The sequence below is a fragment of the Magallana gigas genome, chromosome 8 (genome assembly GCF_963853765.1).
Source record: "Magallana gigas chromosome 8, xbMagGiga1.1, whole genome shotgun sequence".
Lineage (NCBI taxonomy): Eukaryota > Metazoa > Mollusca > Bivalvia > Ostreida > Ostreidae > Magallana > Magallana gigas.
Genome location: NC_088860.1, coordinates 10946692 through 10969280, shown reverse-complemented (window position 1 = coordinate 10969280; position 22589 = coordinate 10946692). Strand labels below are relative to the sequence as shown.

The 22589-nt window shown below is 33.7% G+C and overlaps 3 protein-coding genes across 9 annotated transcripts in view; 2 read left to right on the top strand and 1 right to left on the bottom strand.

Moving 5' to 3' along the window:
* Positions 1–2309, top strand: part of LOC105319861 (E3 ubiquitin-protein ligase TRIM71) — a 2665-nt gene extending 356 nt beyond the window's left edge. The window contains exon 2 of the mRNA XM_011417567.4: positions 315–2309. Coding sequence (XP_011415869.2) covers positions 382–2049 — 1668 coding nt within the window. The 5' untranslated portion in view covers positions 315–381 and the 3' untranslated portion in view covers positions 2050–2309. The remainder of the gene's footprint in view (positions 1–314) is intronic.
* LOC105319862 (rho-related BTB domain-containing protein 1) overlaps positions 1–10164 on the bottom strand; it is a 19137-nt gene extending 8973 nt beyond the window's left edge. The window contains exons 1-7 of the mRNA XM_011417568.4: positions 10035–10164; positions 5518–5781; positions 5132–5235; positions 4506–4697; positions 3342–4264; positions 3109–3227; positions 2705–2944 (exon numbers count right to left, since the gene is read on the bottom strand). Coding sequence (XP_011415870.3) covers positions 2705–2944; positions 3109–3227; positions 3342–4264; positions 4506–4697; positions 5132–5235; positions 5518–5709 — 1770 coding nt within the window. The 5' untranslated portion in view covers positions 5710–5781; positions 10035–10164. The remainder of the gene's footprint in view (positions 1–2704; positions 2945–3108; positions 3228–3341; positions 4265–4505; positions 4698–5131; positions 5236–5517; positions 5782–10034) is intronic.
* On the top strand, positions 10127–22589 carry LOC105319860 (drebrin-like protein). Of its 7 annotated transcripts, XM_066069278.1 has the most exons (15): positions 10127–10267; positions 10920–10975; positions 11544–11656; positions 11897–11971; positions 12314–12487; positions 12936–13013; positions 13493–13579; positions 14931–15050; positions 15473–15487; positions 16655–16735; positions 16998–17107; positions 17277–17662; positions 18381–18395; positions 20278–20463; positions 21122–22589. In XM_066069278.1, the coding sequence occupies exons 1-15, from the start codon at positions 10185–10187 to the stop codon at positions 21262–21264; spliced, it is 1722 nt and encodes a 573-aa protein (XP_065925350.1). In that variant the 5' UTR covers positions 10127–10184; the 3' UTR covers positions 21265–22589. The 7 variants fall into 7 exon arrangements, with proteins under 7 accessions (XP_065925350.1, XP_065925352.1, XP_011415865.2 ...); XM_066069280.1 differs by lacking the exon at positions 13493–13579; XM_011417563.4 differs by lacking the exon at positions 15473–15487.

Below are 22589 nucleotides of genomic sequence, written 5' to 3'. Positions count from 1 at the left end.
AAATAAATTTCTCATGCATGGATAAAAGCAGCAAATAGTGTCGACTTTTTCATACCTAATATTAAATCAAATATCTGTGTATCTTTGCAATACATCTTTTAAATTGTCATTTTTTGGACTTTTTCAGAGATCAGTAGATTTTACATATTCTTTGTCATGTATTCAACTGAAAATAAAATGATAATTGTTTCCTTCCTTATATTAATCTATTATACTTTAGGGTAGAATAAGATCACTGATCAGCCAAAAGATGAAGTTTAATATAATGGCTAAAAAAAAGTTATACAATTTATCATTTTGCTTTCTCTTTGTAGAATTCTTCAGTGCAGTTTTAACCATATAATACAGTGGTTAGAAATGTTGCTGTGACAAAGTAATATAATGGCACTCATTGCAGAAAAAATTGACTGTGGAAAGTGTGCGAAGCCGGCTGAATGTGTGTGCAAGACCTGCGGAGAAAACTTCTGTGAAAAATGTAAACGACAACATTTGAAATCCAAATCCACCAAGAATCACCAGTTGTCTCCCCTAGCTTTCTCTGATAGGGATGAATGTGTACTGCACACAACACACACGTATGACATGTGTTGTAAAGACTGTGATGTCCCAGTGTGTGTTAAGTGTGTTACCGAAAACCACGTGGGGCATGTGTTTGTGGAAAAAGAGATGTTGTATCAACAGAAAAAGGACACGGTTCTCTCCATTATCTCTACACTGAAGAATAAACTAGTTCCCAAGTGTAAGGATACACATAACCAGGTCCTCGAAAACATTACCAACTGTAAGCAGGTCATGGCCAACATAAGGGGCCGAATTAGAGACACTGCTCAAGAAATTAAGTCACTAGTAGATGCAGTGCTTGAAAAGAACATGGCCACACTTGAGAGAATGGAGATTTCCTTGTTGCAGAAACTTTTGTCAGAGGAGAGTACAATTAGTGACCAGTTGACATTATTGACGGATAAGTTGGATGATTTAGAGTATAGATATCAGAACTGTACTCCTGCTCAACTGATGCTCACAGCCGATACCAAACTGCCACTAAAAGAGGAAAATATTCCATATCCCAAACAGCTGACTTTGCCCGAATATCACAGCAAATCTATACCTGAGGACAAGATTTCTCGACTCTTTGGAGAAATCATTGAATCCCCCGATGCAATGGAAGTCCCTATTACTCCTGTGCATGATCTTGGAAACCTTTACAATAACATGACATTCCCTGTCCAAAAAGTCATTGGTTTTGCGCCCTCTGACATCCAATACGGGCGTCACATCAGCTGCATGAGGAACAGTTGTGCATGGGTTAGTGACCGTCTGAGTAACATGACTTTGGTGAACATTCAAGGGACAACTCTGGACACTTTCTCCATCAAAAGTAAAGGGGACGGGTACCACTGTGCCACAATGACCAATAATCTTCTCTACATTGACAAAGCCATGAAAAGGATCAGCAAACTCCTTCCAAAGGAGAAGAAAGTAGAGAGCCTTTTCTCTATTCCTAAAACCTGGGCCGCAATAAGCATTCATTCCTCTTGGATCAATGAAGACATTTTGATAGGCATGCACAACAAACAGGAGGCCAAAATTGTTCGGTTTGAAAGCACTGGAAAAGAACTAGAAACTATTCAGAGAAACAGCAAGACTGGGGAAGACCTGTACTGCTACCCCCACTACATCACAGAGGGACCAACAGGGGATGTCTGTGCATCTGACTTTGAAAAATTCTCCGTCATAACTGTCAACAGGAAAGGGGAATACAAATTCACCTATAAAGGGCCCAAGAAGGCACAGTTTTTTCCACATGGAATTTGCACTGACAAAGTAGGAAACATCCTGGTTTGTGACAATCAGTGCAAGTACAGAATCCACATGTTGGATCCCGATGGAGTTTTTCTACGCTTCCTCTTGTCTAAGGATGATGGCATCCTAGAACCACTTGGATTATGCATCGATGATTGTAATAATCTCTGGCTTGGTCAAAGAGGAAAAGAGTTTGTGTCAGTCTTCAAGTATAACACCCATGTCAATGAAAATTTGTACATGTAATTGATAATGAAACTGTCACATCCTTACCAAATAATACCCATATCAGGACATGCATAACTAGTCAAAATTATGTTGAACTTATAACATGCCAAAGGGAAATTTGTCACTGGTACATGTATTTACATGTATTTCCTTTTCCCTGATTACTTTGATTTTCAAAGTATGTCTGTTTACCATCATGTTGATTTTTTGTTTATCTATACTCTCAATAAATGATTTACAAAAGAAGTATTGTTATTTAACATACAATGCATTTATTTCTTTAAGTGTAAAGGATAATTAGGATCTTATGCATGTCATTTCAATGAATGTTGAGTTTTTCAACAATAATATTTAAGACTGAAGAATATTTATGTACCAATTTTACATGAACAATTTCTAAATTAAAACAAAAACCTACCCCTCTTGCAAATGAACAATCAAGCATCGAAAACCTTTAGGACAATTTCCTATGAAAACATTTATGTAAATAAAATTAACATAAAATATTCATGTGATTTCTCACCCAAAATACATGGAAAGCACACACTGAATGTGTAAATTTTCACAGATACATGAAAAAAAATATTAATCTTTTTAAATCTCGCAAATTTATTAAATTAAAAAAACCCACTTAACCAGAACTAAGCCAAGATAATTTAAACCCAATATTCACCTGAGCTGGTTCGATGAGTTTTAAAGTCTCCTCTACAATTTTGTCTCCGTTTGCTTCTGCCTGCAAAAGTTCCGAGACAATCTCATATTCCAGAGCTTTGATCATGTGCTTCAGGCACAGCCTATCAGCAGCCTCAAAAAGTCCTACAATGTCGGACCCGTCCAGCGAGGGTAACCGCCCTAAGTACAAATAGGTCATCAACACTCTAAAAGTCTGCACATCCATTCCTGGGAATGGTATCTACAAATGATAGATTTATAAACTGGAATTGAGTTTGTGATTATGGCAAATGGTGAAGTATCAACTTTCAATTCACATACAAAATGTATAAATTGCCCAAAAGTAGGACACCAAGTATAAATTGAATGCTAAGGGAAGAGAATTCAACATATCTGAAAACATACAATTTCAGCAGAAGACTCCATGAAATTGGCACTAAACATGGCAAACATCATTTCACATCTAGCCATTAGAATTGGTTTATGAAGGGCAATAACTCCATCTTCCAACTGGAATTCAATGTCTACAAGAAAATATGTTGAAAGAATCAGAGTCAATTTGTAATTAAGATGTATTTTATGGCTCTCTATAAAGAAAATAAATGGTTGAAAAACTGATTATTCAGACTAAAACATACCAGTGAATCTTCCAGACTCCAGCCCAATGGATTGCAACTTATTTTTGCGTGATGTGTAGAAATTGGATTCTAGTGGGTGATTTAGGTAAGATTCCCCTGTCTGAAGATTGGAAACCATTAGGATCAATGTTGGAAGCATCAGAATTTCAGCCGCTCTGCGTAACTCTGCGAGACAGTCACATGACCCAGGAACTTGTCCCGAGTACCAAAACCGGAGAACATACTGAAAGGCAAGTGGATTCAGTTCAGAATCCATGGTGATCACAGTCTTCTTTTCTTCTACCAAACTGAGTGGATCCATCCACAATTTTTCTTCCACTTTAACAAACCCAGGAACATTCAGCAGACGACAATTTCCATTGGTCATTGCTTCTGTACCATGGAGACAGATATCTGGCAGAGGAGGAGCTCCACCTATAAGGTTTTCTTTGTCCTCTTTCCCACCATTTTTCTCAGATTTTCTGCCGCTATCCGACCCACTGCTACCTTGTCTTGATAAAGACTTTCTACCATTGGCTTTTGGGGAATGAACAAAAATACCCTCAAAAACACTTTCAGCAATGATCAAACAGATTTTATGAGCTCTAAAATGTGTTCCTTGTACATCGAAAATAATGTCCCCATCCTCCTGTAGAAGTTTAGACAAGTCTTCATGAGGCGCCGTCCCTGGGTCTTTAATGATTGGCAGCTCAGGTTTGGGGATATCCATAGGGGCCTGAATTAAAGGATACTGTACACGTCGTAGTTGAGGATTCCAAAATTTCAATGCCCGCCGTTCAATTAATGTGGCCCTAATCACATTAAAGAACAACTCCTCAATACCATATTTAGTCAGCACACTTGTTTCATAGTATGGAGCTCCTATGCTAGCTGCCATATCCCTTCCACTCATTGGCGGCAAAATGTCTTCATCACTGACAGCTCTGAAAAAAGGATTGTTTATTGTAAAGCATAATATCTATTAAGTGTAAATTCATTTAAAAATCTATATATTTGAGGAAATTATACTATCAAAAAGACTTACACAAATTTTAAAAATGCCATTTTTCAAACACATCTCAACATGACTATCAAAGTTACCTCCCTTTTCACACTATTTTGTGTGTATGTGAGAGAGAAAGAGAGACAGACAGAGAAACAGAGAGAGATAACACTTGAGCTTACTTGTAAAGCAATCCTTTGTTCATTTTCTTGTACTTTTCATTCTTATACAGGTAGCGTAGGTCTGCATGAGTCCCCACCAGTACGATGGGTGTGGCAGGGCACCGACTCTTGATCTCCGGGAGCCAGAACCTCTCCACGTTCTTCAGAGAGCTTGGTTTGACCACACTGAAGCACAGCAGAATCACGTCCGACCTGCAACCCAAAAAACAATTATCTGTTTAAATTTAATATTTAACTATTATCTTTAGTAACATTTTGTGTATTCTTAAGAATAATCAAATTTTGGGATCAAATGATGGCACTTTCGGGGATCAGTGAATGACTTTATATTGTATACGGTAAGTTAACATTAAAAGGGGTAAAAATCAATTTTTTTAACAATATAGCTAATTACTGAAATGGAAGATAAACAGTACAATTTTTTCATAGACTTTGGAGAGGACATGTTGGTGTGTATTCATATCAAATTATCTGTAAAACATTTTTATTTCCCGTTCCTGGTGGAAATAAAATCCTAAATTGTATTCAGTCATAAATGATCACATTTACAGATCAACTTTTACTAGAAGATGAAATATTTATTGGACATCGAGTTATTTCCTTGTATGTACTGTACACAGCCTTACCCTCTATATGCAAACTTCCTGTTCTTGTCATGGTAACCAAAAGTATCCCATAGTTTCAGGGAACATCGAACTCCATCTACATTACACCAAGACCTGTCCATCACCTAAATACACAAATCGTTCCAATATTTGAAATCTGAATAACTTATGTGTATTCAATCTATTGAAGATCAATTATAAAGCAAGAATAATGCCATAAAAAATTTAACACACAAAAAAACTTTCAATGAAATAACAATAAACTGGAATCTTTTAATACATAGGATAATAAGCTGTATTGAATGTCTCTATTGAAATAGGAATAATCTTAAATATGTGTATATATATATGTTAGTATAATCTAAAGTAAATCTAAAACATATAGACTTTATCAAAATTTTTGTTACCTCTTGATCGTTTCTGTAGTGATCAATGGCCCACACAGAGGATGCAGGGGTTTTGACGAGGCGCTCCAGGGTGTAATTTGTCCCACAGGCCCAGGCACAGGTCAGGCAGGTCTTCCCCACCCCCGCATCCCCCACCACCACACACTTGATGTACTCATACTGACTCCCCTCCTCCAGAGACCGGTTCACCATGGCCAACCGATTTAAGACACTGACCTCTTGTTGTAATGGTTCCAATGAGGTCCCAAGATGTTCACCATGGCCCTGAGAATACAGCGGAGAATAATATAAATGCATGTACATTTTGTAGTCAACAGAACAGTTTTACTGCTGATTTCTGAATAAAATTTTACAATATTTTTTAACAATGGTAGCATCTGTTGCATAGCCAGGTTATTTTTAATTTTAAAAACCTGGTGCTGCATTTGTAAGAAACAAAGAGTACTTCATCTGTTGATTATCATATTTTGCCAAAATGAATGCACTTGTGTATAAAACGAACCCCCCCCCCCCCCAAAAAAAAAAACACAGTGCACTTTCCCTGTCCTCATTAAATAAATGAATTGATTCATTACCAAGATGTTGGTGCTTTTTATGTGTGTAATATCTTACTTTCTATCATTAATCTTCTTAGTCTTATTTAGATTGATTTAAAATCAAAGGGTTGTAACATATCTATCACAATATGCATATAATAGCTGTACTTATAAACTCAACATCAGCATGATTACATTAATTACCTGTGACGATCAGTTCAAGAGTGAGAGTTAATTACTTTCACGTAAGCATATAGAGTTGTTTTATAGCTAGGGTAACTATTTGTATGTACGTGTCAAAAAGTTAAATATGCAATATCATATGAACTGTCACTTATACATTATTATTATAATTATCAAGTCTTGTATCTGGAAAACAACGTTTCTGGGACAAACCCTATAAATCTTTTCTGAGATTCAACAAATAAATTTCCATAAGTAAATAAACCATATAATTTTAAACTATCAAAAACATTTTGATTAACATAATTAGATTCCAGGAATAATGTCCAGATCACTTGAATGCAAATACTATGTCATTATATGAATAATTCAGAAGAAAATAACAAATACATTAAGAATTCCAAGTAACCCCATGCACATTAAATCAGCCCCTAAACATTCACGGCCTGTTTCTTGTTGAAAGCATTGTGGCAAGCACATCTATATATACTGATCCGTGAGCTAATGAATAAATCAATCCAATAAGATATACAGGAGCTACATGTGTGATTCTCCAAACAAGTAATTGATTGTACATTGGGAGCCATTGAGGGGGCAGTCAATGATATTAGCAGCTAGTTCAAGCTAGCTTAAGGTCCTAGTCTTTATCAAGCCTCTCTCCTCAATGTAATTACTCTTCATTGATTCCAAATAAAAAAGAGATATGAAATACAAATTATCTGTTGAAGAGAAATAACCGCTTGATATATGGGGGCTATTAATGGAAATACATAATGGCTTTAGGTAACAACTGTATGAAATCAACATTCACAGGTCAACGTCAATTTCTCTTGATATTATAAACAGCCATACCTAAAAATGCCATCAATATACTCAAGCATAGGTACATATCCTCTGGGTGACTTACCATCGTAATTATACTGAATAAAGCTCTGTCGTAATATATTCAAGTGTAAATTATGAAAACATGACTCCCTTAAGACAAAGAAATGTGCAAAAGGCACTCCTATAGAGTAAAAAAATTACCTTGCTTTAATAGCTACGAAAAAGGAATTTCTTCCCAGGAGTTAAAAATTCCAAAGTTGTGTTGTGTGTAAACAGAACTGCATATTTTAACCTAAGGTCATACAATAATGTGTATGCATCTCTTAAATTATAACTGCATGAACATGCTACTCATAATTAAGAATTAGCAAGAGAAAAAAAACATAAATAGTACTATTCAATCTATTTATTATTAAACCTTTTTTAAATTTCGACTACCTTTTCAATCTCTTTAGTGAACAGATAAAATGCAGTTAATTAAGTAATAAACTGATGATAACCCATTATTCTAGATATATATATTTACATTTATATTATAAACTAATCATGCCACTCATACTGGGCGAGAGAAAAAATAATGTACTAACTATATATTCAATATGCATACATCTTAACCTTTAAAAAAATATGAATTGACAAGCCATTTCAAAAATGATGATGATTAGTGATAAAGTGCATTTATGTACCGTAGTAAAGCATTAGATTTTAAATCCTATCTCACCTACATGTATTACCAGATAATACTAATAAATCTAACTATGCAAGGTTAAAATGAATGTCTGGTTTAAATCAAAGATTTTATCTTATTCCTTATACATGTATTTCTAAGCTACAAAAATATCCATGTTGTTTGGTTGACTTTAAAATCTCAAGATCCGATTTAAAAAGCCACTGAGTTCTCGTGTAAGGTCAATAAGTATACGGCAGTTTAAATTCCAAACGTGTGCATACAATGACCAGTGGACATGCCTTTACATACTTTTAATCATAGTACTGGAATGCTCAAAATGACAAGTAAAAATTAAACAACAATTCTTTCCGCAGTCAACGTTCTAAATCTAATCTTTTAAAAAACAAACATGAATATTTCACTTCCAGAAGTCTTATTCTAATTACATTTATCACCATAATATTTGTCAAAGATCAAGGCCTTTTGGGCAAGTTGCTAATAGATTTTCCATAAACAGTTGATTTATAATCCTAAATGATCTTTCTGCTTCAGGGAATATCAGCTTAATTTAACTTGATATCTTTTTTAAATGCAATAGATTATGTACAGTACCTTATATACATATGATATCCTAGACAGAATATTTTTAAAACTCTATGCAGCTCTTGTGGAGTACATTTTGAGTTGCATGTTTCTGTCATTTTTTTTTTTTAGCTACTAAAGACTATGGTAAATCAATGACCTTCACAATGTGTTCTTATCTGACCTTAAGTGCCTTGATAGGACGAAACAAACAAAGGCTTTAACCTTCAAAGTTCAGACACTGTTCTCCCAAGGTTTCCTTGCTTTATTATTATCTTTCATTTAATACTCTGTCTATAGAAAGCTTTTTGACTGACACTCTCTGACAGATCTGAATTGAGCACCTGTTGGTCAGAGTGGGGTCAATATACAGTCAATGAAAGAGGATAATCATAAACCAAAAATGCTCAATATATCATTTAAAATGTTCTCTCTCTCTCTCTCTCTCTCTCTCTCTCTCTCTCTCTCTCTCTCTCTCTCTCTCTCTCTCTCACACACACACACACACACACACACACACACACACACATATCAGTAACATACATTACATTTCCCTGGGTGAGTACCCAAAATTAAAACTGATGGCCCATTTTAAGTGAGGACCTTAATAAGGAATTACCAACTGACTTTTAAAGGACATTGATGTATTCACTTCATATCAGCCCATTACACAGCATTACTTCATTGTTTTGTGAAGCATGTTTAAATAACCATAGGGCTCTCATGCTTAGGACAACTACCTGCTCAGTGCTGTTAACCATTATGACAACAAGCCCTATTCAATCTTTCTATGACATGGTGGGGTTATTCATTCACTCTTTCCATCTCCAAAACTTACCTGTTTTTACAAGTAAAAACAAGTTATATATAGCTGATATTTAGATGGGGGAGGGAATATTATCTTATTAAATATGTACACTTAAGTGTGTTTTTTAAACATTTGATTTTCTTTTTACATAATCTACCTCAGGTTCTCTAACATTTGTACAAAGAGTAAAAAGATCATTGAAAAAAACAAACATGGTATCATGTACGTACATGTAATTAATAAATCTCAAATTAAAAACACATTAAGCTTAAGTAAAGTAATTTTGCAAACTCTCAGAATAAAAATTGTATGAAGTATATAAGCTCATCATTATTCCTACATTCTAATATACATTTAATAGAGAACTTCACAATATCAATTTCTGAGGACATTTTCTTTTTTATTGCATAACTGTTAGAGGAATCATTTTGTAATTGAAATTGAATAATAATCACAAGTCAAGCCATGTGAAATATGAAATACAGTGAATGTCATTTAACTAGTAATAAAATTACGGCAAAAGTATTGTTAATTGGTTGATGCTGAATAAATTTCACGACAGCTGCAACAGAAAACCAAGTGGGACTCATAAAAGAAAAAAGAAAATTATACTGACAAAATCGCCGAAGGCTTTGTTAATATAAGTATTTCAAATATGCCATTCAAACAGAATCTTCGCAACATTTAGCTCGCTTAGTTTCTGACGAATGACAGGCATGAGTACATAATATTTACGCGCGCTTGCGGGCACATTACTGGCTGACATGACATGATTTTTTTTTTTGATTGAAAACTGTGTCGCAAAATGATGTCATTCCATGTATTCATTTCTAAAGAAAAGATCAAATACAGAAAACAATAATAAAATGAAATATTATGAAAATATCAATCAAAACTAAAACAAAATCAGTACCTGTCAGATAATTTTTGAAGAATGTCTGCTTCTTGGAAGTTCTTTGTTGACGTTCTGGACAACTTCCTTCCGTCGTAAACAAAATGAGTCATGTGATCATGTGCACAGAAAACAGTGACGTAGTTCTCAAGCACATGCGGAAAAAGGAGGATGGCGATAGATATCCGAAAGAATAAAGACGCCCTTTTAAAGGCATACAACGATGTTGTGGACGATAATTCATCAACGGATTGGTAATTTATTTTAACTGTTCATTGCAAAAATAACTAGCATGTTGGAAAAAGTGAATATATGTTTGAATAAGCCATTAGTCATACTTTGACCAAGCTTCCGCTTTTGTTTGATTTGTTGACACTGACTGTCAGGTGTGTCCAAAGCTCAAATCACAGCGGAATAATGAAGTTTAATTTCAAAGTCATCTAGCTATCACTCAAATGGCATAAATAATGTTTTAGTATGCTTAACACGATTTCATTTTTTTTTGTTTCAAGCTGGAAATGTTAAAGGGGGGGGGGGGTGGAATTATGTTTCTCTTCAAATAAAGAGGAAGGAAATGAAATTGTCATTTACTAATTTTTGAATACTATATGTAATCAAGATGCTAACACGTTAGCATTGAAATCATGTCAATATTCTTTTTAAGACTTCTCTTTTTTTTTTAAACTTTATTTGATTTTGCAGTTGCATGAGTTTTCCCCCTTTTATCTTTTTCATGAGAGAGAGAGAGAGAGAGAGAGAGAGAGAGAGAGAGAGAGAGAGAGAGAGAGAGAGAGAGAGATTTCTAAGCTCTGATTTGATTTTGAAAGTCTCTTGATACAGGAATGCATAGTTCAACATTAAACTTGAGATGCTAGGTGATTAATTCTGTAATGTCTTCTTTTTTAGGATGGTCATGGGATATGAAGGTCAGACTCCAGTTCTTAAGCTGGTTGGAAGTGGTGGTAAACATTTTTCTTTCATATCAAAAGGATTTTCATGTACCTTAAAAGTGGTTATTTAGTATTTACACATGGGGGAAATTTACACTAGTTAATGTAGTAAGCTTAAAAACCACATTAACATATCCTCGCGGATATGGTAAAAATAACGAAAACTTTAGAGTGGTAAATCATGCATCAGCGCATTTAACATCAACATGTATTGTTTGACTACAGAAAACATGTGCTTAACCACCAGCATAAATAACCACTTTTACAGTTTATAGTTATATTATACATATATTCTTGTGGTTAAATTCTACTTAAAGTCTATTGAATTTGAGTGACTTCCATGGTAATTTTGGTGTTTTCTCTAAAGAAATTTTTATGCAATTTGTTTCAAGTAAAACAAATATTCCTTTTTGATATGAGTATAAGTCATTTCAAAAAAGTAAAATATTCATGTTCATGATTTATTATTCGATCATGAAATGGAGAAAGCAAAGTCAAAAATTGATATACAAGTCTAGCTAGTTTTATTATTTTGTTTGATACATGTTAAGATTGAATCATTACATGTATTGTGTTACAGAGGGTGGAATTGAGGAGATGGCAGAGGACCTGAACAGTTCCAAGATTCAATATGCATACTGCCGAGTACTGGACTCCAACACTAATCTTCCAAAATATGTGCTGATAAATTGGGTAAGAAGGCAACTAACCCTGGCAGCTCAATGTTGATCATTTATCTGTACTGAGATTTACTCTCTATTATTGTTTGAGTATTTGTTTAACCAAACATTAATTGCATTAACATAAACGTAAGATAGTAAATGGATATAAGAAACTGCATATAAGTTCATCATCAGAATATCTCTCTTTTTATTAGTTTGCATGAGTAACATTTTAGAAGCAGATTTTGATTTTTTTTTTTGCATTATATAGCAAGGAGAGGCGGCCCCAGAATCCATGAAGTTTAAATGTACAAGTCATCTCCGTGATGTGGCTGCATTTGTGAGAGTAAGTGTTTCTATTTGTCATTTTCTTACCAACTAAATTATTGTGCTCTTTTTGCATCTTTCCAACTATGAACAGAACATTACGGTAGATTCCTAATTAAACGTGAGGAATTAATATCCGCGTAAAATCACGAGAGGCACATTCAAGAATTTTAAAATCTTGCTTTTATTTTTCGGACATATGTAAACTACCGGTACATGAAACTATGATTAAAAAAAATCTGCATTTGCGATTTTATGTTCTCGCGATTTGATGGAAAACGATTGAATCGCGAAATTAAGCACTTGCATAAAATATAGAATGTACAGTATGTGTTTTACGCAATATTTACTTGACTTTTAGGGTGTGCATGTGACGGTAAATGCTCGCACAGAGGATGATGTAGACCCTGATGACATCGCACAGAAAGTGGCAAAAGCTTCAGGGGCAAACTACAGCATACACCAGGAGAAACCCAAAGCTCCACCCCCCAAACCAACAAAGAATGCCAAAAAGGAGGATTCACCTGGGCCTGTGGTAAATTCACTGATTTCCTTAAACACTGCATATCTTGTCCCAAATGTCCCAAGTACTATGTTTACACAATTATAGTTCCTTGCAAGCCTACAAACTGGCCATACCTTATTTTTCCTTGTTCATTGTTTCTAAACCTCTCCAAATATAAAATGAGTTTACCTCCAGAAATGATCCTTACTTTTTAAGAACAGTTTTAAAGTGTTTTTATAGTAGTTTGAGTACCAAGATAAGGTTGATAAATGCTGTCTCAGTTTAAGACAATGTGTCCATGATATGTGTGATACATTAGAATTGATGTACAAGATTATAACATTTGTTATAGATTCCGTTTATGTTAAGGATTTGAATTGATATTCAGGATCATAACATATTTAATGGGGTTTTGTTTATGATACATGTGTTATGTATTTAAGTTGTTATACAGGATCATCATGCCATTTTGTTTTAGGGCTCGGTTTATCAGAGAACAATTGCAGCCAAGGACATCAACAATAGAGAGCGAGACAAATTCTGGGCCCAAACTGAGGTAGCATTCAATGATTCTTACTGTCCAGTTGTAGGGATATGTGAATAGCAAATGCTTCCTGTTGGCAGTTCCATGGAGTCGTATTGTTAACCATGATACAATCTGCCAATTTATCTATCTATTGTTCAACTCATCAGTTTTCTATGACCTTTTTAGACCATGCTTTATTAAATAGCTAGAAACCATGCGAAGGTTTGATAATAAGCTGACTACTAAACACCTTGAAAATAAACATTCATTTGGTTAGAGTTTTCTAATAAAACCATTATGTAAACATTTCAGGTTCTGGTTTTGTGAACATGAAAGGGAATCAGTATTTAGAGAGTCATTCCTATTGCTGGATGGTTTTTCTGTTTGTCAATAATATATCTGTTGATAGATATTAAAACTATTAACAAATTAGATAGCAATAAGGAAGTTTAATTAGAAATGCATTGAAACTAAAGTGCTTTGCATGTGATTATTGCCTGCATTACTAGAAAGAGGAACAAAGGCGAATTGAGGAAGAAAGACAGAGGCGAATGAAAGAACAACAGGAACTGGACAGAGAGAGGCGGGAACGAGAGGTATCCATAGCAACAGCATGTTTGTGTATCGGGGTGATGTGGTGTACTTGTAGTTAGAGTGTTGTGTGATGTGTATCTTTATAGATTTAAAGATTGTACTTGGAAAACATTTTGGAAAAAAACATAATTATTTAAAATCTTTAAGGATACACCAATCTGTAGACAAGATGTTATTGTAAATTTATTTGGCACAGATTGATATTTGGATGTATGCTTTCATATTATTAGCATGTTACATATGAATTTTTTTTTTTTTTCAATATTCAAGAGAACACAAAAGAACTTGATAATAACTATATAACTTTGTACCACTTTCTACGTGTAGATGTTAAATCGGACAGTTTTTCTTTTAACATTGTAGCACATTAGAATAAGCATTTTTCATACTAATTCCAATTTACATTCAGTTGATTATTTTACTCTGTGTGTTATTTTCATATAGTATGCAGATGCTTCTATTGTTGAATACTAAAAATATTCATATAGCTATTCATATGTTTGCATTAATAGAATATATCCAGTGAAATCACAGGAATGTTATCCATGGAATGAAATATAACATGGCATTCTTGCAGTGTGGCTTGACATGAACCAAATTCTTTATATTATGTTTCTTAACCCAGTTCCAAGGATTTGAAGTACATTTTTTTTTATGTTCACTTTCAGCATCACTTTCTCTCCTTGTTTCATGTTTAAAGCTCATTCAGTACATGTGTACTAATTTTTAGGTCCATTCTAAGACTTGCATGACACAACACAGATGCTGGTGGTATGGATTATCTATTGAAATGATCGAAGAATACACATCTTGTGACCATTTGAAAAATGTCTTGTTTTTAACCATCTCAGGTTTCCAATTAAACATTTGATTTAAGTAACAACTTCCACCCAGTTTGTATCTACCAAGACCTTTTGATACCCTTCAAAAACCATCCCATCTCTTTCCTTCATTTTTGCATTCAAAATGGTCCAAAGTGATTTATACACAAAAAGCATGCACCATAGGAATATTCCATCAACTTCATATTTGCTTCTTGAATGATGCTTGATATACCTTGTATATATACACATGCATTTACTTGTACTTTAGAGCTAGAACTGCATGTATTTATACATGTATTACCTTTTATTCTGTAATTAGTTTAAGTACTGAAATTCAAACCATTTTACATGATAGATACAGGAAAATAAAATCTGTTATAAAATTGAAATACATATACCTTCTATTGAAAAATGTTATATTGATGTTTCAGACGACCACATTTCTGTACTGACTATAATTGTACACATTTCATAATATAATATACAAGTATGAATAGAGGCACTTACTAATGAAAAATTAATATTACAGACTAAAGAAGCTCAGGAGAGAGAAAAATTTATGAATGAAAAGTTGAAAGCAGCTCGAGAACAGAAAGTCCGAGAGAGGAGAGCGAGTGAAATAGAAAGAGAAGAACAGAAGAAAAGATGGGTAGGCGTTTATTCATAGTCTGGAGTTATCTTTCATTAATCTGCATATTCCTTGATGTTGTAAGTAATATGTGTGCTGTGAATTCAGTCTTATCTCTGTTGGGAGTGGAATTAATCTATTTGTCTACAATTTTATTTCATTTTGATCTTTTTTTAGTAGCCTTTGTTTTGATCTAAAAAATCATTATTTATAGAAACTATGTGTTTAAACTTTTTGCTATCAATTGAACCTCAAGATTTTCATTCAGTTACAATATGCTTAGCCATTAATTTGAAAAAATAAGGTGATTTTAGATAACAGCACTTGTACATGTATGTTAGAAAAAATATTAATTGCATAAAAAGTTGTAGCTGAATCAGTGATATTTATAGAAGATTTTTTTCATTCATTTATTTATAAGAATGAAATTTATACTGTAATAGAATGAAGAAAGCAGTGTAAGTACCCATGCCAAGTTTTATGTTTCTCTATTTTACACATCTGTCACATCCATGCTCTACTGCATCCTACACAGACTGCATGATCAAAGATAATGGATGCTTGTAATCTGCAGCCATGAATTAACAATTTTTTTTTGGGGGGGGGGAGGGGGGTAAATATTTTATATTTTTAGAGTAAGGGAAATGAAATGCATTGTTTTATTGCTGAAGTACATTATGTAATTCAAATTTCAGTTGCAGGTAAAAAAAAAATTATGAAAGGAGAAATCTATGATTGATTTGAAATATGTTTAATCCACCAGCTCTTTCTATCCTTTATTATAATAATCCTTCAAGTTCTTCTTAACAGCATTATTGATCATTGAAAGTCAAAAGCACTTTTTCATTATAATTTAATATATGTAATCATCATAATGTTTCAAAATTTTGCAAAAAATACATGTACCGGTATGAAATTTAAAGCTATATGCTATGAATGACAATATGCATGTGAATTAAAAGAGATTCTGTGGCACTGGGAAATAAGAATGCATGAGTTTTTAAAAGAGCAACCTGTACTCAAGATGAAATGGTGTTCAGTAGCATCAAGCACGACATGACAGAGAAATGTCTGCCAAAGAAATGATGTCGAAGCAACAATAATGCTATACATGTATCTACATATTGCACTATTGTCCCCTGTAATTGTTTACTTTCCTGGACCATCCACTGGACTATGACATATTACAACTTGTCCATGTATTTATCTATTGCACCCAGATGAAATCTATGACTACAAATCTTTCTTACCAGTATTGAAAACAACAATTATTTTGCCATCAACACAATGTCTTTGTATGTACATATACACTGTATAAAGGCCAAATTGCAGCAATTGTTAAATGCACAGGAAACATTTAAGTATAATTTTAAATAAAAAAAGTTTTTCTTCAAGTACATATGAAACATAAGCATAGCATGAAAATCATAAAAGGAAATCACAAAATATTAGATTTTGAGAAATTTTACCAGAATTTCAATTTACAAAAAATCAGAATCTGAAGACAATATTAATAACTATTGTGTAAAACTGTTGTAATGTAGCGTTTAATTGTAAGGATTTTTCCATGTAGAAAGAATTGAAATCATAAATCTAAAATTATATATTATCCCCTGTTTCTGCAGGAACAAGAACAACAGGAGGCGTTTAAGGAGGAGGAAGAAAGAGGTCGCCGCAGTGAAGCGATCAGGAAGGAGAGAGCAGCGGTAAGGTCACACCTCAAAGGGTCACACCTCAAAAGTCACCATGCTCTCAAAGGGTCACCCCTCAGAAGGTTGCATCACAACTCACTGATTCAGAGTGTAGATTTGATTCAGAGTGTAGATAATATTTTCATATTTTAATCATTAGCTATTAAAAGGAAGATCCATCAAGTGTTTACTGTTTATGAAACAACAACAGCTTCAGTCTTATCACATAAGTACACGTAACTTAGTTGTTTCTTATCTGCCAATTATGTTTTGACAGGAAGCTGTCCGTCTGGCCAGCAGTTCTACAGCCAATGCCAGGGCTCTGTTCAAGAGACGAGAATCGGAGGCTGATGATCAACCGGTGTCTAGAGCTCCTCCTCCCCCTAAGTAAGGCAAAATGTGATAAGTAGCAGAATACTTGTATTTAAAGCAAAAATAATCTCTCTTTCTAACTGAAAGGCATTTTACTGTCAGAAATAATTGTTTTGCGAGACATTATATTTTGTTTATCTACTAAATCAAAATAAATCAGAAATTGTTATATTAAATTGTACAGAAAAATCCAGCATGGCTTCCTTAATCAGCAACAACAGGAGGAGCCAGTAGAGAGAAAGGAACCAATCCAAATCCCCCGCGGAAATCCACCCAAACCAGAACGCAGTTTTGCAGAGCCGGAGCCCTCGGGACCAGTCTTCTCAACCCCTCCAAGACCACCTTCCCCTCCACGGAGAGAGCCATCCCCTCCCCCTAGGGAACCATCTCCACCCCCTAGAGAACCATCCCCTCCCCCTAGAGAGCCTTCCCCTCCTCGACAGTTGCCTAGGGTTCCGCCCAGTGAACCAGAACCTCAACTTCCACGGGCCAGGAATCTGTTATCTGAGGGACTTCCCCCTCGCCAGGATTCAGACGAAGAGAATAACAATGATGAAGAATGGGGAGAAGGTAAAATTTACTTGATTTTTGTATTCTTATTCAAGTTCATCATCTTTATGTTCACAAAAGTAAAATGTTGTTCAAAGGTCATGTGATCAAAAACTGTTTCCAAAGTGTTAATTTTCCTAAGCTAAACATGTTTTCTTTACTTCATATTTTATATTTAATTGAGGGCCTGTGAACCTTAAGAATGTATGTACAATTGAACTTCAGTATCTTATACAATGATATCTCGAATACAATGGATATAGGTCGAAGTGATTTGTAAGTCGTAACCACCTCATGTTTTTTAAGCACTTTACCCTAAATATCTCGAATCAGATATCTCAAAGTTTTTAAACAGTCCCATTTAGTTCGAGATAATTAAGTTTGAATGCAGTTCATAGATGCTGGTGATTATAATAAAACTTGAAGCCATTATTGCCCTTATGTAATAAATCAGAATACAAATTATTACATTTAATTTACAGTGCAATAACATTATCCAATTACAAGCAATTAGACTCTGGGAAGTTTTTATTAGATATTTTTAGGGATTCATTGAACTGAATTATGGGAGTTTTGTACATTACTGGACTGTCCAAGTTTAAACTACTGGCACCTAAATGGCAATCATTTAGCCTAAACTTTCATTAAATTATCTTGTATTCATTGGTCATTCTTGTTTAAATAAAAGTATTTGAATTAAGGTTTAATTTAATGTATGTATAATTAATTTTTCTGTTAGAAACCTATGCAAATTGTAAGTTACATACTGTACATCCACATTAAGACAATATCTGATGTTTAAAATTGCATGCAGACTGTTCGTACAATTCTTTTATTTATTAAAGATGGATTTACATTTTTAACTACATGTATTGTCTGAATTCTGCAGAATATAAAGAAAATATAAAGGACTATGTGCGGTTTTATGCATTTTTTGCCCCCAAAATCAAAGTTTTAGAAAGAGCTTTAAAATTAAAGTGAGAGATAGTTAAAATCATATCGGAAGTAAAGGTGTAAAAGGTTATCACCACAGTGACGTCATAATGTAGGAATGACGTCATGAAGATTGCATTATTTTGATAAATTGGTGTTTTGTAGCAAAATATGGGTGTTTTCCGATGGTTTTTCGACTGGGAAACATCGAGCGCAGGCTTGCTCAAGTACCATTTTTTAGTATAACGTGTATAACACTCTGAAGAAAAACATACGTTAAAATCGCACTTGAGCAGAGCTGCGCTCTATACTTCCGAATGCAAAATATTGTGCAAAAATGAGAATATTTTTATTTGTTTGCAAATTTGCGGGAATTAGGTCATTTAGGTGACGTTATATATATAAAGCGAATGAGCAATGATGACTAAAATCAATATCAAAGTTATAGGCATCCTCTATACAATGATTTGTGAAGATTTTATTTTTATACGATACTATTTAAAAATTGGTTGAAATCGGGGGCAGATATTTGACCATACCGCACATAGTCCTTTAAGTACTTTCTTCTGCTCAAATGACTAGTACATGTACATTCTCTTTTTAACTCTTGCCTTGACGATTACAATTGATATGCATGTAGGTTGATTTGCATGTAATAAATATGTATTATTACACCCCGAGCAACAAAGTTGAGATGTATATGATTTTGACCTGTCTATCAGTGAGTCTGTCAGTTGGTCAGTCAGTCCATCAGTCCTTTTTTTTTCGTAAGTGCAACTCCTCTTCAACTATTGCAAGGAATTTTGTTGGTATTTAAGACACAATGTATAGATGTGAATATGATCAGGAAATTCCAATTCCTGAACTCTTCCAGGAATTTTAGCCCTTTAGGACTTAAAACTTTGGTCCTTTATTGAATATATAGTATTGAACAGTTTGTAGCACAGCTTCTCTTTAACCACTGCAAGGATTTTGTGTAAACTTTGTAGGTATATAGGACACAATGGTTATAGATCGAGGTGTATAATACGAGAAAAAAGGAATTCTATCATTTTTCTGGAAATTCTGGCTTGTTACTGTGCATATTTGCAGGATTTTTTTTATCTGCGATCATGATGTTTTGCGAGTTATGCTCTTTATCAAATTATTATTTGTTTTTAATGTGTACCATGCCATTCAATATGAGAAGTGTTTCCAAGTAATGAGGGAGTGTGGGATATGTGAGCTTGCTCACTTTTTCTGCCATGATTGTGCATGTGTATCTACTAAAACATGTATTGTAATTCTTACTCCAAGACTTATAAAAAAAAATGCTTTTAACTATTATTTGATCATTTATGTCATTGTACATTCATTTTCTACTAAAAAGGATAAAATATCTACAGAAATGGTAAAGACTCAATGCAGTGTTTAATAAATGTACCAATCACTGAGAGCATAGATTGAATGGTATCGCGACTATGACAAATTTACATTTTTCATAAGATTTAACTTTTTACACATTGTTGTACCCGAGTATCTACAACACCAGGTTTGACTGTTATTTTAAAAGAATCAAATTCTTTTGTATCAGATGCAGTTTAAAGGTTGAATTCTTCACATGTATTTTTTGTGTCAGTTGACACACCATAAAGTTTATTAAGCCTTGATGTTTTCACGTAATTAATGAATGATTAATAAATGATGTATTTCTGTTGTGTTAGATGATAACGCTGAAACATATATCCCGGCAGTCCAGTCCCATCACCCCCCAGAGGAGGAACAGCACACCCAGGAGATGCAGAACGGCCACGAAGAGTACGACCAGCAACAGACCCAGGACTTGAGTGGCTACGGAATCCTCCCTGAGCACGGACTGTGTGCCAGAGCCGTCTACGATTATCAAGCTTGTAAGTATGGGGTTACGATTATCAAGCTACTGTGGTTTCATCAATATTCGCTCAATACCAATTTTCGTGGATTTCGTTGTTAAGTTGATCCACGAAATTAAATGTTCATTGAAGTTCAATTTCAACTAACACTTTGTATTGATAGGATCATTGGCCACGAAATTACGTGTCCTTGAAACTGTGGTTTTCAGAAAATCCAAGAAAATTGATACCCACGAAAATTAATGAAACCACAGTATATGTAGTATTGCAATTGTCAACTGATGCTAGTAGTTTATCTTGTACTGACCTATAAGTGTGTGAAAAAATTGCTTTAAGGTGGGAATATTTGTCAGTATTATAATTCAATATGTGCTATTCCAACGACAACCTTGCTCAGTTGTATTGACTGAATAAAAGTAACTTATTATTAATAAAGAAAGCTATATGTTGGACATGTTTTTAAAGATACATGTACCTACACATATTACTTGATTTTCATTTTATATTTATATCTATTATAAATTATTCAATAATGTTTTTTTTAATTATAAACCTACTTGAGAGTATTTATTTGTTGAATACATGTATCGATTTAAATTACATGTAAGATATAGGTGACTGTACAATTTTTACTGGATAAATTAGGATAAAGATTTCTTCAATTTCGTTTTTACAGCTGATGAATCAGAAATTTCCTTTGATCCGGATCAAATCATTACAAACATTGAGCAAATCGACGAGGGATGGTGGACAGGGATGGGACCAGATGGAAATCACGGAATGTTTCCCGCTAATTATGTGGAATTAATTAATGGCTGATTGATTAGCTAGTTGCACAAATTATCACAGATTCTAGCAACAAATTTAATTTAATCCAACGGAATAAGAAGTTTAGAGAAGAAAAAATGTGTACCATATTCTGATTTGTATGAAGATATTATTTTTTTTTATTAAATTTTGCAAATTGTATTTTTATGGGAAAATTACTAATATATGGAGTACATGTACATATGTATAATCTGAGCTTGCAACATTGGTTTGTACCCAACAGAACTACAATGACTTAATCAGCAAGTACCCAAGCTTATTGAATTATCAAGGTTTACTGGTAAATTGCCTCCGATCATATCCGGTAAAAATCTTTTTTGTGAAAGCATTTTTATTTGGTTAATGATGAGCTAGGGTAAAAAAACAAGCAGAAAATTTGCATTTATACCGTAATTACTATGTCGTAATTTTAGAAGATGAGCAAGGGTAAAAAACAAGCTGAAAATTTGCATTTATAATTACTAAGTCGTATTTTTTAGATTAACTTTGCCTCTGTATGAGAATTTCAGTACATGTATTGTTCGAAGCTAGTCCTCCATGTCTCTATAGAAAATCCAGGACTACTGAAGAAGGTCCACATATTTAAACATTAGAAATACCAAGTTATTGTATAAATAATTGTGATATGTTTTGTATGATTCTTGTTTATATATGAAAACGTTTGTTTGTAACATGATGCATTTTGTCAAGTGCTTTGATTTGTTCAAAATAATTTTGAAGATTATATTTACTTTTGAGTGTCTATTTTTACAAGCATATTCTTATAAGTGATGGAAAATATTGGTGCATTCTAGCTGAAATATCTTAATTCTTTTTGCTCTCATTCCCTCCCTAAATGATGATAGTATAAATTTGATTTCAAAGATTAAATATTACCCGGTTTGCATTTGCATATCACAAAGTGAATAAGTGGTACTTACTATGGAATATCCAGCAATTTCTTTTATTCTGTGACAGTATTATTGTGTTAGTGATGCATCAAGTGAATACAGTTTTTTATTTTAAAAAATCCGGATATATTTTATATTATTTGAATAGTATTAATATGTTTCACCTTAGCCAAGATAGCACTAAGCTTCTGTCATCCTTATACATTTAAAGGAATGCTATTCATGTTTATTAACCAGTATTTTAGCACATGTACTGGTACCAACATATCTAATTTTTGCTTAGGAAATATGGGAGAAATTGAGAAACGTACTATGCAACTGTATGACTGTAATCTAGTTTTGTTTCTGGGGTAATCTTGCGGACGCGGACTGGATGTCTGGCTTGTATATCTGATAATGATATTGATAATAAATTATTAAAACATG

Coding starts and splice junctions, on each gene's coding strand:
- LOC105319860 (XM_066069278.1), top strand. CDS start 10,185: ATGGCGATAGATATCCGAAAGAATAAAGACGCCCTTTTAAAGGCATAC. Junction 11,657..11,896: donor AATATGTGCTGATAAATTGG/GTAAGAAGGCAA, acceptor TGCATTATATAG/CAAGGAGAGGCGGCCCCAGA. Junction 13,014..13,492: donor AATTCTGGGCCCAAACTGAG/GTAGCATTCAAT, acceptor CTGCATTACTAG/AAAGAGGAACAAAGGCGAAT.